The sequence below is a fragment of the Aotus nancymaae genome, unplaced genomic scaffold (genome assembly GCF_030222135.1).
Source record: "Aotus nancymaae isolate 86718 unplaced genomic scaffold, 86718_ANA_hifiasm-v0.15.2.pri h1tg000067l, whole genome shotgun sequence".
NCBI classification, from domain to species: domain Eukaryota; kingdom Metazoa; phylum Chordata; class Mammalia; order Primates; family Aotidae; genus Aotus; species Aotus nancymaae.
Genome location: NW_026988482.1, coordinates 14377909 through 14394312, shown reverse-complemented (window position 1 = coordinate 14394312; position 16404 = coordinate 14377909). Strand labels below are relative to the sequence as shown.

The 16404-nt window shown below is 38.6% G+C and overlaps 1 protein-coding gene across 3 annotated transcripts in view; it reads left to right on the top strand.

The window, feature by feature from the left end:
• The window catches only part of ATP13A4 (ATPase 13A4), a 143867-nt gene that overhangs the window by 82111 nt on the left and 45352 nt on the right, over positions 1-16404 (top strand). For all 3 annotated transcript variants that reach the window (XM_064366925.1, XM_064366924.1, XM_064366926.1), the window contains 7 exons: positions 1054-1211; positions 2179-2367; positions 4478-4539; positions 8431-8581; positions 10212-10298; positions 10522-10675; positions 13141-13252. In XM_064366925.1, the coding sequence (XP_064222995.1) occupies positions 1054-1211; positions 2179-2367; positions 4478-4539; positions 8431-8581; positions 10212-10298; positions 10522-10675; positions 13141-13252 (913 nt within the window). The remainder of the gene's footprint in view (positions 1-1053; positions 1212-2178; positions 2368-4477; positions 4540-8430; positions 8582-10211; positions 10299-10521; positions 10676-13140; positions 13253-16404) is intronic.

Sequence of the window (16404 nt, the reverse complement as noted above, 5' to 3'; positions counted from 1 at the left end):
GCCTTTTTTTCTTTATAATCCTATTTTTTTATTTTTAATTTTTGTGGGTATATAGTAAGCTGTATATATTTATGGGATACATGAGATGTTTTGACACAGGTCTGCAATGTTAAATAAACATATTATGGAGAATGGAGTATTTATCCCCTCAAGCCTTTATTCTTTGAGTTGCAAACAATCCAATTATACCTTTTAAGTTATTTAAAAATATGCAACTAAGTTATTATTGACTATAGTCACCCTTTGTGCTATCAAATAGTAGGTCTTATCATTCTTTCTATTTTTTTTTTTTTGTACCCACAAGTAAGGAGAAGTATTACTTACTGGTACAAAACAAACCAAATATGTATAAATCCATATTTTTTCAATATTAATTGAACTGCGGCATATGCCTGTTAGTAAAAATGATAGTATAGGTAACAATAATTATTATATATGTGCTTTGCAGTATATAAACTATTTCAACATGTCAAACAAGCAGAGCAGAGATGCTTACTGTTTCTACTGTGTCCATGAAAAGGCTGAGGCCACACAATTCAAATGAACTTTTAAAAATACCATGGCCAGCAATAGACAGAGCTGGACCTAGAACTCAGGTCTTCTAATCCTGAATCCCAAGTTCTTTCTAGGCTGGGCTAGAAACTGAAAATTTAACCTTGCAAGTATTAGAAAAGTGAGTCCATTAGTATTTACTAGACCCCTTGATTTTAATTCAAGTGACATACCTGTGTGTGCACACGTTTGAGTCATTTTCCTAAAATAAAATTATATTTGGCAAAGCTGTGCTGAGCACCCAGTATGGTGGTTTTCTATCTCTGGGACTCATTGAAATGGGAAGTAGAGGGAAGGAAGGCCAGAGAGAGTACTGGGCTCTGAGACAGATAATTCCATTCCAGCATTTATGTATTTTTCTAATTATCTTTCAATTGCCTTTGAGCTTAAACACTGTTTAAATATCAATAGAGAAAAACAAAGGCAGTGTTGAGGTTGGGAAGAGCACTAGCAGTAGTATTGGTCATCCTGAGAGTATGGGATGTGTGTTTGTTGTTCCAGGATTCAACACGGCAAAGGGAGACCTTGTGAGATCCATTCTCTACCCCAAGCCAATGAATTTTAAGTTGTACAGGGACGCTATCAGGTTCCTCCTCTGCCTTGTAGGAACAGCCACCATTGGGATGATCTATACTCTGTGTGTCTATGTGCTTAGTGGGGTAAGCTGTCTTTGCTCTTTTACTAAATGCGTACATACTCATCTATATATATTTTGTACTGTACATGTTGGCCTTAATCTAGGATGTGGTTTACAAACCTGGGAAATAAAGCCAAGAACTGAAACCTGTATATAGACTTCCAGATCCCAATAAGCGATTGATCACTAAGTTCCCTAATAACAAACAGATTTCATGGGATAGTGGGATAAAGCAGTTTATTTATTGATATATCAATATACTTCTCTTTTCTCACACTTTATGCCATTTTTCCTTTTCAATCTGAAAATATATTTATTCTCAGATATTCTCAGTGTGATATGATGGTTAAGAGTTCAGGTTAGGTTTAAACACCAGTTGTGTGACCACAGCAGATTAATTAATCCCTCTTAATATCAGAGCTGTTATCTGTAACATGCTCATAATCTCAGAAAGTTGTGGTAAAGATTAAATGGGATAACATATAGTGTTTCACTTAATGTCTAGCATACAGTAAAAGCTAATGATAATCAGAGTTACTTATAATTATTGCTCATTTTTTATTCAAATTCAGGTCACAATGATCTCTTCCACTCCTGTTTCTTTTTCCAAGTCCAAAGATATAATCTCATAAATAGAATGCCATTTCTTACAATCTTAACCTGAGAATATCTGAGAATATATTTATTTCAATAAAGTAGCCTTTTTATAGGTATTGAGTGAGGGATTTTAAATAAAATCAGATACCCAGTTTTGGTGAGGTCATGACAGACTAATACGTTATTCTCTGTTAGTAACAATATAAATCACATGCTTTTTGAAATTGCTATTTGGCAAAAGATATTGAGAGCTATAAACATGGTCATGCCTTTAACTCACTGACATCATTTCTTGAAATTTGACCTAAGGAAGTAAACAAAAAGAAGGAAAAGAGTCATGTGCTGTTCACCAGTGATTTGCCTCTAACAATTAAAGAATTACTGTTGTCCAGGAACCTCCACAGGAGGTGGTGAAGAAAGCCCTTGATGTCATCACAATTGCGGTTCCTCCTGCTCTACCTGCTGCTCTGACAACAGGCATTATCTATGCCCAGAGGAGGCTGAAGAACAGAGGCATCTTCTGCATTAGCCCCCAGAGGATCAATGTATGTGGACAGTTAAACCTTGTTTGCTTTGACAAGGTATGTGTGTTTCATCCTTATTCTTCTCATCATTTTTACCATTGCTGTCATCATGTCTATGTACTTTCACCCTCTTGCAAGGCAGGAGACATGGAATGTGGGTGCCTGTCTTCATTTTATCCCTGGTTAGATGCATGATCTGGGAAAGATATGTCTCTTGAGCTCGCAGAGTCTAAGGTTTAGAGGATAAATGGGTACTAAATAGGAGAATCTTTTTGGGTCCTTCCAGCTTTAATATTTTGTGAAAGCAATTAAAATAGCATCCTGTTTCTCTGCAGTCAAAACCTTCATACAAAGAACAAAATTTAAAACCTTTACTATCACTGCTGTATCCTGGATGCTAAGAATATTGCCTGGCATATAGTTAGTGTGCAATAAATATTGATTGAATGAACGAATACAAAAGGAAGAGTTTATTAAACTGTGCCTTACTATGAGACTCCTATCAAACTTCTACTGTATTTTCCCATTTGTAGTTTATTGCTTAAAATTACCCTTGATTATTTGTCAGTTATTTGCAACCAGCCTCTTAGTCTACCGTCTCTTCATTGTATTTATTTACTCTGTACACACATATGCTGGGGTGAAGGTGGGAGTTGGAAGAGGATAAGATGGAAATGCCTTTCAGGGCACTGTGAGCAGGTGAGCATGAGTCAAAGCATGGAGTTAGGAAAGGAAAACTGTGGTTTTCACTAGAGCAGGATGTTGATAATGGGAGAGGCTATCTTGGACCTTGAGTGTCTGGCTAAGAAATTGTTTACATATATTTTAAGGAGTGGAGAGTTATTGAAGGCTTTTGTTGCTATTGTTGACTTTTTTTAAATTCACTTTTTAAATGTGGTAAAATACACATAACATAAAATTTACCATTTTAATCATTTTTAAGTACACTGTTTGCTGGCATTAAGTACATTTTCACTGTTCTGTAACCATCACTACTATTCATTTTGAGAACTTCTTGTATTTTCCCAAACTGAAACTACATTCATTTGACAGTACACTCAAGGTTTTGATAGTTGAGAATTAGTGGGATCAGGGCTGTATTCTATAATTATTGGAATATCAGAAAGATCTACCAAGAATAGAAAGTCAACCTGACTCTTGCTACCATTTTTGTATTATTTTGTGATCAAACTAGCAATGTAAGAAATGACATTCTATTTATGAGATTATATCCTTGGACTTGGAAAGAGAAACAGGATGGGAGAGATCATTGTGACCTGAATTTGAATAAAAAATGAGCAATAATTATGAGTAATTATGATTATTATTAGCTCTTACTGTATGCTAGATATTAAATAAAATACTTTATGTTATCCCATTTAATCTTCACCACAACTCTCTGAGATTATGACCATGTTACAGATAAGGGTTCTCATATTTAAAGGAATTGAGCAATTTTCTCTCATCAGACAACTGGTGTTTAAACCTAACCTGAACTCTTAGCCATTATATTGCACTGAGAGAAATACCAACACCTTTTTTTTTAACCAAATAGGTATCAAATAGCAAACCATTTCTTTCGAGTCTTGCCACATACAGTGCCCTGTAGGTAAAAATTCTACTCTATTATTTATTTTAATGACATATTTTAAATTTCTGCAATGAAACTAGGGCTCTCCCATTTTATAGCTCTTATAGGCTTATCAAAGACTTTCCCATCCATTCAGTCTACCATTAGAGCCTCAAAATAATCCCTGAAGTTGTAAGGAAGACACTGCTTTTGTTGTTGTTGTTGTTATTGGGGACAGGAAAGTTCGAAAAGATTAAGTGCCAGCTTGTCAGACAACTGGCATGAGCTCATCAACGCTTCCATCAGGCACTCTAGAGACCCACCCATGGTGCACCTCCTTGAAGTGTTGATCCTGTTAATATGTTCGTGAAGTATTTTCCCATTAAAAAAGACATTATTTGTCTACACTATGCTGTCTTCATTATGGGACCACTGTAATTTCTTTTTTTTAAAGTAGGGAGGCAGTCTCACTATGTTACCCAGGCTGGTCTCAAACTCCTGAGCTCAAGTGATCCTCCCTAGTGCTGGGATTACAGGCAAGAGCCACTGCACCTGGCCTGGATCTTCAGATTAAACAGAGCATTTGTTTCTGTTTAGACAGGCACCTTAACAAGGGATGGCTTGGACCTCTGGGGAGTTGTGTCCTGTGATAGGAACGGGTGAGTACCTTGGACTAAATTCATTCTAGAGTCTCTTTTTCCAAAATCCCATGTTTTCTCTTGAAACTACTAATGGAGACATTTGGACTTTGGTGAACAATGATTACCAAAGTATTTTCTTTTAATTTCTCTTCTTGAATTCTTCAAAGCCTCAGTAAAACATGCACATTTCCCCCCATTCCTGGCCCCGGTTCCATGCCACTCACAAATCCAGGAGATGAATTTTTGACACTGCATTCAAATCCTTGCTAAAATGTAATTTACTTCCAGCATGAAGTTGATCCAGTATAAGTAATTTAGACATTACTAGGACATTGTCCTTTAAGGAAGTAACATTCTTTGTACAAGCTGAAGCCTCTTGATGTGATGGAGGGGGAAAAACCCTGCACTTATTTTTGTACCCTGAATTTCAGGAAATGGAACATTTGTAGAACTGTAGCAAGCGTACTCATTTTTCTTGGTATTCTAATTTTGAGAACTCTACTTTCTGGTTGCTGGAAACTCCTTTCTTTCTTTCTTTTTTTGAGATGGAGTTTTTTCCTTCCTCCCTCCTTCCCTCCCTCCCTCCCTCCCTCTCTCTCTCTCTCTCTCTCTCTCTCTCTTTCTCTCTTTCTTTCGAGTTTCGCTCTTGTTGCCCAGGCTGGAGTGCAATGGCACTATCTTGGCTCATTGCAACCTTCGCCTCCCAGGTTCCTGTGATTCTCCTGCCTCAGCCTCCCAAGAAGTTGGGATTACAGGTGTGTGCCACCACGCTCAGCTAATATTTGTATTTTTAGTAGAGACAGGGTTTCACCATGTTGGTCAGGCTGGTCTCAAACTACTGACCTCAGGTGATCCGCCCGCCTCGGCCTCCTAAAGTGTTAGAATTACAGGCGTGAGCCACCACACCTGGCCGAAACTCCTCTTTCCTAGCAAGAAAAGACACTGTTTTGGCAGTTTTTAGCACAGTGTGGTGAAGATTTGCACATCCCTCTCCTGTGGCCCTCTTGTGGCCATGTTTGAGTTTGCGTCTCTGCCTGCTTTTTCTCCTCACTAGGAACTCCAGTGCGATCCGAACGTGAAAAGTGATGCACTAGTCATTTATGTTTTGTTTGGAAATGAAAGTTTTTTCCTCTAACACTTATAACTTAAATCACAGAGCATTTTGTACATGCGAGGTTCATTGTGGTTCTTTTGCATTATACCAGATGGCAAGTAATTTATCCATAAAATATGTTAATTATACATAGTTTAATAATTGTCATATTAAAATACTATTTAGAAACAAGTCTAATTCCTGGATTTAAAAAGTGATCCTATGCTTCTAAGCACTTTAGTCTACAGAAGAAGCCTCTTAAAGTGTTAAACTCTAAAGTTCTTTTCATTTTTCCTGGAGGATAGATTTGGATATATACTTTGTCTCATGGTTCATTAGTGATTTTGTTTCAGCTTCTACAAAATATGTGTGCATTTAATCAAATATGTGAGCATCTTGAGAGCAGTCTTCTTATTTAGATTTGCAACCTTAGTACTGTAGCACTGTACCAGGCTCAAATAGTAGGTGCACAGTAATTGCTCATCTAAAATGAATTCAATATATTCTGCCTTTTGAGTGTTCTACTTATTGAATTGACACCATATTATTCATAAAACTTTGGAAACTTTCTGTTTCTAAAAGTGCCTTGTTACATTTAAGAAATAACAGTTGATACAATGTTTAGGTAAATGATTCATTTACCTACTTTAGGCCTGCCTCTTTCTCTCCTTTCTTCCCTCCCTCCCTCCTTTCTTCCCTCCCTTCCCTCCCTCCCTCCCTCCTTTCTTCCTTCCGTTCCCTCTCTCCCTTCCTCCCTTCCTTCCTCTTCCTTTCTTCGTTCCTAAAGATCAAAGTTGAATTCAAATGATAAAAACAATTTAAAATAAAAAATGGCAAATTTAATTAACAAAATGAGACAAAACAGAATTAATCTAGGTAAGAAGTGAGCACCTGACTTATAAGCTATTAAATACCTTCTTGTTAAAGGGGAGCTTATCTCTGATATTTCTTATGTTTTCCCAAAAGCCCTGATTGTTGTGCCAGATACTTTAAGAACTCTTAAAGGCTATTAGGGATTGATAAACCAGAAATACTCAGATAAAAATGCACAGACAGGAATGCTAGAGAGCTTTATGTATCTGCTGTGCTAACGAGAGTCTGGCCCAATCTTCTAGAATGCAGAATTATATACTTGGAATTACAGACTGGTGACAGTGTACATCTCATAGTAAAAACACCCCGTCTCTACTAAAATACAAAAAAAAAAAATTAGCTGGGCACGGTGGTGCATGCCTGTAGTCCCAGTTCCTTGGGAGGCTGAGGCAGGGAAATTGCTTGAACCCAGGAGGCAGAGATTGCAGTGAGCTGAGATCCCACCACTGCACTGCAGTCTGGTTACAGAGTGAGATTCTGTCTCAAAAAAATACAAATAAAAATAAGATTTTTTTTTTCTTATATGTGTTTTGCTTTTCAATGTGAGCTTATTAAGTTTCTGTGTTAACTATACTGCTGGTCTCTTCCTTTTAGATATTTTCTCAAGTATCATGGGGCATGTGGTAAACCACCAAGATGAGTTGCTCTTTTAACACATGATAATGAATATAACTAACAGGGCCAATATAAAGCCAGGATATTTTTGAACTTTTAGTGTGACAAAAGGAAGCTTGAATGCAAAAGCCAGGAAGCAATGTGGCTGAAATGTGAGTTAACATTGCAATATGCTTGCTTTCAAAACAAAGGGCTAGAGCAATTTAAGATTACCTTTAAATAAATGCAGTGTCCATATTATCAAAAGTAATTGATCCTGGACACCACATTTCAAGACAAACTATGACAAATAAGAACTTTTCCAAAAAAGAGGAATAAGGAAGGTGAGAGGGAGGCCTGATAAAACTGTTATTAGAGGAACAGCTAGAGGTTCCTGTGCAACACCAGAGGGAGGGTAAGGGGTCGGCAGAGCTGATCCACAAGTTTGAAAGAAGCTGGCATGTGGAGGAAGGGGAGCAAGTAGATTCTCAATGGATCCAAGAAGCAGATTTTGCCCCAATGTAGGATGGAACTTCCACCATTCAGATGTCCTCCAAATAGGATAAGCTGCTTTGAGAAGCAACTACTGTGCTGCACATTTCAGAAGGGGCTGAGTAATGAAGTTGCAGAGGACATTCTTCTTGTGACTCCAAAGCTGAATTTAACGGCCTCCACTCTGAATTAGTGAAAGAACCTTGTATATAACATTTGAGTTGCATTTTAATAGATTTTTAGATGAGACCACTCTCTACAGGAAATGAAGGGGATAATATTTGGGATATGGACACAAGAGGCCAGAGTGGAAGAGGGGGATGCCATGTTCTTTTGAAAAATGTTTTTAGCTGGGCACAGTGGCTCACACTGGTAATACCAGCACTTTGGGAGGGCGAGGTGGGTGGATTACCTGAGGTTGGGAGTTCAAGATCAGCCTAGCCAACATGGTGAAACCCCATCTCTGCTAAAAATACAAACAAATTATCTGGGCATAGTGGTGTGTGCCTGTAATTCCTGCTACTTGGGAGGCTGAGGTAGGAGAATCGCTTGAATCTGGGAGGCAGAGGTTGCAGTCAACCAAGATCATGCCACTGCCCTCCTCCAGCCTGGGTGACAGAGTGAAAGGGTGAAACCCTGTATCAAACGAAACAAAAAACAAACCTCAGAGACCTTTCTCATACTCAGTGAACCTACTGGGCTGCATGAAGCACTATTAATGTGGGAGGATTGGAGAGTGGCTATTAATGCAACAAAGCACATGACCTTATTTTTTATAAAGATGTTTGTGCACCTCCAAGTTGCTCCGTTTTGGCATTAGGAGATAGAATGGAAACCCATTTCCTTTTCTTTTTAAGCTTCCAGGAAGTTCACAGCTTTGCCTCGGGCCAGGCTTTGCCATGGGGCCCACTGTGTGCAGCGATGGCCAGCTGCCACTCTCTGATCCTTCTTGATGGGACCATCCAAGGAGACCCTCTGGACCTCAAAATGTTTGAAGCCACCACCTGGGTAAGCCTTTGCCCTTCAGAGAATCTGAGAAGCTTCTTCAATGCCAGAGCAGCATAGGCAGTATCAGAGCTATCTAATTCTTATAAAAGGTGAGGTTTCCAGTGTGGAGTACATATGGTAGTGAAGGGCAAACTAATCTTAGCCTGGTTTCCTCATCTGTACAATGAAGCTAATAATAGCATCTACATAATAAGATTATTGTGAGGATTAAATGAGATGATGCATTACAAAAATCCTTGGTACTGTGCCTGGCAAATATTAAAAGTTCAATCATATTCATATAATTGTATTTATTATGTAATTATTTCTTATCTCTCTGTACTGTTCTCTGAGCATTGCCTGGTTTCAGAGGTTTTCCAGAATATGGGGATTAGAAAACATTGCTTTCTCTAGTGCTCAGGATAACTCATAGTCATGGTGACTATAAGTCTTATTCCTATTAATTTAGTATTGATTTTATTTCCAAGACTGGCAACAGCAAAAAGGAAAACGGTTGAAGAGCTTTTGTTGAGAATCTGAACTAGATTTAAGAGCCAACAGTGTAGTTCAGGAATCTGGCTTTTCTGACTCTAGTTTTGGCTCTGCTCTTACTGACTGCTGAATCCCATTAGCTCTCTCTCGTGTTGGAGCCTTGGCTCTCATGACCATAAAATGAAGTTGAATTAGACCAGTGGTGTTCACATAACACAAAACAAGACAAAAAAATCTGGAAACTTTTCATAAAAGGAAACAGTCTTCAGAAACACTCTAAAGACTAAATAGCTGGAGTTGCTCCGGTTGAAATAAAAGGTGGGGACTAAAGATGGGGATTAGGGGACATGCATCCCCAGCTACTTAGCTATAATCCCTTCCTTTCTCCCTGAGCTGCATACAGCTCTAGCCTCTGGTGGCACACTGGGAGCACCACTGGAAGAGACAATTTTCAGGGTCCCTTCCAAATCTCTTGGAGCATTATTTCATAGCAATCTAATGTAACTTTGCCAATCCCCCATCTTTTCTGGGTTACTAATTCCATATCTTTAAATAGGGACTTCAGTTTCCTCTCTGGGATCTTGTCAGCCACTCAATGAGATGATTACAAAGCACTGCGTTGTCTTTGGGTAAAAGGTCCCTTTCAGTATACTTTAGGGTCATTATTATAGCAATTACTGATTATTAACCATGTATATCACAGTCTCTGCCCTGCCGCACCCTTGCCCTGAGGACCATCCATCCAAATTAGACAGACATGCAAGAGCAGGAAGAGCAGTGAAGTGCAGGAAAAGAATGACAGAAAGGTGCTTGCTTCACACAAAAGAAGTCTAGCCCTTCAGGCTCATGACTTTCAAGTTAGGTTCTTCAGAAATGGAGCATGAGCCTTTATACAGCACATTTAAACAGAGAAAAGAAGATAAATTGCATGAATAATTCAAAAGTGTCTGCCCTTCAAGTTGTGCAGCATTTTCAATGCATTATTTTGTGTGTGTATGTGTGTGTGTGGCGGAATAAATCTGGTTCACCTCTGAGGGAAGAGACACGGAGAACACATTGAGGTGGTCTGAGGATTTTTTCAAGGGGAGGGTTCGAGCATAGCACCAGTGGGCAAACAATAAATAAATCTCTGCAATGAAATATCCTATTTGTGAAATAGGAAATGGCTTTTTCTGGAGACGATTTCCACATCAAGGGAGTGCCGGCACATGCCATGGTAGTTAAGCCCTGCAGGACAGCCAGCCAGGTAAGCCTTGCTTGCTCTTCATTCCACCCAAAATCAAAGAGAAACTCTCTTTTGGCCCCCAATTTTTGAAAGGTTACAGATGTGTCTTTGAATTTCAAGTGTGAAAATGGGTGAGACCTTCCCCCTTATTTGGTAAAATAAAGATTAAAGAGTGAGTGGTTGATTCCCAGTAGCTAGAAGCTATATCAGCATGTGCCTCTCTTTTCCCCCATCCCTCAACCAGGTCCCAGTGGAAGGAATCGCAATCCTGCATCAGTTCCCATTCTCATCAGCACTGCAAAGGATGACAGTCATTGTCCAAGAGATGGGAGGTGACCGGCTGGCATTCATGAAAGGTGCACCAGAGAGGGTGGCCAGCTTTTGCCAACCTGAGACAGGTCTGTAACTTGACTTGGATTACGCCGGCAAATCTGTACCTCCAGATAAATATGCTCCCACGGCATTTGATCTATGAATCCAACTGCCCGTGGGTCATCACCAATTGGGTGACTCATTGGCATTCCAAATTCAATACAAAAACAAAGCTTGTCTTTCTCATTTCCCGTATTTCCCAGTTTTCTATTTTGGTGAATGGTACCACCATCCCCCACACCCATCCCGTTTAGGTGTCAGCCCTGATTCCTTGCTCACCCTTAGTGCTCCTGTCTCATCAGTTGCTAATCCATGGTCCTTTACTGCATCTGCTCAGGACTTCATCATCCTTCATCACTTCAATAGTTGGTGGATTGACCCTCTGCCTCCAGTCTCCTCAACTCTGATTTGCCCTCTGTACTGTGACCAGATTTTTTGCAAAAAAAACCGATTCTTTTAGTTGATCTCATAGGCTCCAGTATAATCTCAACTTTCTTTAGGATCACATATAAGGCTTTTGGGTTTGAACTCCCAGTGAACTTTCCAGTTGGGCCTTACCACTCCTCATCCTGTGCTTTTCCTGAACTCAACTAATTCTTCACAGCTTACTCTCATGCCTCCATGCCTAAGCACATGATTCTCCCTCAGCCCCAGAACCTTCCTTTACCAAACCACCTCCTCCTAGGCTGGTATATACACCACCACTTTCTGCAGCATGCTGCAATGGCCTGGATCATAGCAATAATCTCATCTGCGGAATGTAACTCAGTTAGACAGAAATCCTTAGAGCAGAACTTGTGAGTTTTTTTCAATTTCATTCTTTTTTTTTAACTTGTATTTTAAGTTCAGTGGTATATGTGCAGGTTTGTTACATTGGTAAACTTGTGTCATGGGGGTTTCTTGTACAGGTTACTTCATTGTCCAGGCATTAAGCATTACTGGACCCATTACTTATTTTTCCTGATCCTCTCCCTCCTCCCACTCTCGACCCACCAATAAGCCCGAGTGTGTGTTGTTCCCCTCTATATGCCCATGTGTTCTCATTATTTAACTCCCACACCTTTTGGTTTTCTGTTCCTATGTTAGTTTGCTAAGGATAATGGTCTCCATCTCCACCCAGGTCCCTGCAAAGGACATGATCTTGTCCTCTTTCATGGCTGCATAGTATTCCATCATGTATATGTAGCACGTTTTCTTTATCCAGTCTACTACTGATGGGCATTTAGATTGATTCCATGTCTTTGCTATTGTGAATGGTGCTGCAATAAACATATACGTGCATGTGCATCTTTATAATAGAATGGTTTACATGACTTTGGGTATATACTCAGTAATGGGATTGCTGGGCCGAATGGCGTTTCTGTCTTTAGGACTTTGAGGTATCGCTGCACTCTCTTCCACAGCGGTTTAACTAATTTACACTCCCACACGCCCACCAACAGTGTATAAGCCCTTCTTTTTCTCCACAACCTCACCAGCATCTGTCGTTTTTTGACTTTTTAGTAATCACCATTCTGACTGGTTTGAGATGGTAACTCATGGTGGTTTTGATTTGCATTTCTTTAATGATCAGTGATGTTAAGCTTTTTTTTTCCCCACATGATAGTTGGTTTCATGTATGTTTTCTTTTGAAAAGTGTTCATGTCCTTTGCCCACTTTTTAATGAGGCTGTTTTTTCCTTCTTGTAAATTTTCTTTAAGTTCCTCATAGTTGCTGATTATTAGACCTTTGTCGGACGCATAGTTTGCAAAACTTTTCTCCTGTTCTGTAGGTTGTTTATTTACCCTGTTAATAGTTTCTTTTACTGTGCAGAGAAGCTCTTTAGTTTAATTGGATCCATTTGTCAATGTTTGCTTTTGTGGCAATTGCTTTTGGCATCTTCGTCTTGAAATCTTTGCCCGTGCCTATATCCAGAGTGGTATTGCCTAGGCTATCTTCCATGTTTTTATAGTTTTAGGTTTTAAAAGTCTTTAAACCATGTTGAGTTAATTTTTGTAGATGGTGTAAGAAAGGGGTCCCATTTCAATCTTCTGGATATGGCTAGCCAGTTATTCCAGCACCATTTATTGAATAGGGAAACCTTTCCCCATGCTTGTTTTTGTCAGGTTTGTCAAAGATCAGATAGTTGTAGGTATGAAACCTTATTTCTGGGTGGAGAGCCTGTGATTTAATCTCTACATAGCCAATGCCTGGCAGATAGTAAACTCTTAATAAATGTTTGTTGGTTAAACTGAAGAAAAAATAATTGTACACTTTCCCTGTCTTTTTTTTTTCTCGTTTCAAATGCTTCCTTTTCATTTTAGCTTCACTAGATCTGAATAGGTCCATCCTGACAATGTAATTATGTTTAAAATTTCCACTGACTTGTTTACATATTTTTGTAGAGGTGTGTTTTTTTCCTTGGGCAAAAGTTGGATGTTTGTAAAGAATTTCTTTGCCAGTACTGCTTAAGTAAATACTGCATACTAACCCTGTGTTACTTTCTAAACAGTACCAACTAGTTTTGTTAGTGAACTTCAGATTTACACGACACAGGGCTTTCGAGTCATTGCACTGGCCTACAAGAAGCTGGAAAATGACCACTACACCACTGCCTTGGCCAGGTAAATGGGGATGATTTTGATAAAGCAGAATGGTTTGATGGAGAGATGTGCCAGATTGGAATGGCAAGTGCATTAGACTGGGATGGACTCAGTCAGGGGTTCTAGGTGGTGGACAGAGCACTGTAGCTTATTTGTGTGCATAGCATGTCTCCAAACACTGGTAAACAGGGATATAATAATCCCTGCCCTACTTAAATCACAAAGATAATGTGAATTCTGACTAGGAGATTTTATGAGAAATAGTCATATAAAATGTAAAATATGGTATGATTTTCACAGCTTTGTGAAAACAGATACAGGTGTATAATCAGCGTTTTAGAATTCAAAATTGTGGTCATGCCCCCCATTAAAAAAATTATAGTTGGTGGATTGGTTGGGAGTTACGAAACATAACATTTCACTGAAATAATTTGTGATAGGAAATACACAGCATAATGAAACAAATAAATACAGCTTAGATGATATAATCTTGGTAACGTCTACTAAAAAGGAAAACTTCTGAGGTGCCATGCTAGAGAAAGATTTTAATCTATAGATTAAATTTTATATTTTAAAATTAAAATAGAGATGCTTAACAGATCAAAAAAACTTCAGTATTTATGAGTTCAATTTTATTTTACTTTTTTAAATTCCACTCTTTTCAGGTATCATGTTTATTTCATCTTTCGTGTCATTTCTAACTCTTAATGTCAGCCACCCCTGGTTATACTGTTGTGGAGCTAATCCAGGCTCATATTTAAATTCAGGATTTTACATTTGGAAAGTCTAACTTCTTTGTTTCAATCTAATCAGACTCAACACTCTCTTGTAACTATATGTTGTAACTCTTAGTATTCTAAAATAAAGTTCACATATACATTATCTGCCCATATTCTTTGTAAAATATATAATGCCCTATTATATAGTAAAAATAAAAGCAAAAGATACGTTTCACAAAAGTGATAGTTTAATAAATGTTAATAAAAGTTTAATAAGAGCAAAAGATATGTTTCACAAAAGTGATAGTTTAATAAATGCTCAGCTGACTTTACTAAAACAAAATGAAGTAATAAGTTGCTTGTACCTGTGTGTAGAATAATTGAGGCTGCAGCATCTACAAATTCAGACTGATACAAGTGTGTTATGTATTGCAGGCTCAAATACCTCAGTCTTGCTGCCAGTAAGGTGACTGTGAAGTGGTTAACAAGTCTTGGTAAAACTCTGAAGGAAACAGTACAGTCTCCTCCCAATTTACGTAGTACAGGTAGTTACAGTTCTGCAAAATGCAACAGAATATGATAAATGTGAAAAATACTTTTTGTTTATATGTAAGACATGTAAATGGGGGAAAGCTAGTGAAATTTTAATAAACAATTTTGTGATTGTTTAATATAATATAGTAATATTATATATGCCACAATAGTACAGTATATAATAGAATAATAATAGTAAAATATATGCAGTATAAGCCTAAAATGACTTAGGGAAATACAATAATTTTTTCAGTGTCCATGAATGTCCAGTAAGATATTCAAAAGACATGTGGGATGCAGGATAATTATTCATTATGCATTGGTCTTTGCAGACAGTGTTGCATAGATGTCAAAAAAAAAAAAAAAAAAGAAAGAAAAGAAAAGAAAATTCCACAATGTCTTCTAGAGGGAGTACTGTCCTTGCTGTGACCCACCCCTCTCACTTTGTGAATGGATAAAATGAGGCCCAGAGTGGGAAGCGGTTCCTGGGCTTGTGGACCACTCTCCCCAGGGGCCAGTTTAATGTGACCCCTGAAACTTTGGCTACTACAACCCTGCATATTTGTTGTAATTTGATCAACTTAGTTCAGGGTCACTCAAGTGAGGGAGCTAAAAGTAAACTTTGAGATGGGATATCACATTTTGAAGGAGAGGAAACGTGGGTCCAGGGAAGGGAAGGGACAGAGCAGAATTGGGAATTGAACTTAGTTTCCTGAGAGGCTGTTGCCAAAGGCTATAGCAAGATTCTGGCTACCATGCTGCTGCTTCTAATTGTTATAATATGATATTTGCATATTTACAAGTTGAGAATTCATGGTTTTGAATCACATGCATATAAGAAAGCACATCCTGTGGAGACACATGAGCAATTGGGAATAGTGAGGGCTGTGGTACACAGGAGAGTACATGTCCTGGTTAAAGGTACTGAAATCCTAACTTTTTAAAATGTTGTATGATCTAAACACAAATCACAAATTCTCTGATAAGATTTGATCTTAGGTCACTAATTTGCCTCTCCTCTCTTAAAAGTACATCACCACTATGCATATGCATACACATAGCTAAATTAATTTAATCATCCTTTGTGAATTCCTGATTAGGATGAAACATTCTTGCTGTTGTTTTGGGTTTGTGTGTATGTGTGTGCGGTTACTTATGGTGCTTCCAGCGTTGTTATCATAATCTCTTTAAAGGCCATTGGCCCACTTTATGCGTATTTCATCCTTCAAAAGTCACATGGATTTTAAGAACATGAAATGTAATCACAGGGATGACAGTGCTTTCTATATGTTATACTTACTGTTTTTTATTATTTTAGATACTTCAGGAGGAGGCATAAGGTCTGTGCAGGAAGCCAGAAGAGATAGAATGCCATTCCAAGTTGCGGAGCTTAAGACCCCTTAATGAATTACTCCTTTTAAATTTTTTGGTTCAGACTAAATGCTCATGAAGGGAAGACTCGTGTAATCTTAGAGCTAGCAGAGACTTTGGAGATGCAAAGATGAACTTGATTACCAGACAAAAAAATGTGATGTACTCATGCTCACACAGCAAAGGAGGGGTAGGGCTGAGATTAGAACTCCAGTCTCTTGATTATTGTGCCTTGAACCATACAAAGGCCATAAGCCAGAGGAACTAGAAATACTAGTGTCAAGGTAGGCCATAGGCTCTGCTATGGCAGATGTTTGACCTTGCATCCATTTTCTTGGCCTAATCTGGCACTTTGTGGTTGGCTCATGTCATGTCATCTGCAGAAATATCCAAGACCTGGGGCCTGAGTAGCAGGACCATGAGAAAGATTGGCGGACCTGTTGTGCCAAACCCACACTCACCTCAATAGGGAAAGCGTCAGGTTCAGGAGGCTGAAGAAGAGACCCAGAGCCAGCAAATGATACATGGGGTTTTATTAGGGGCTCACCT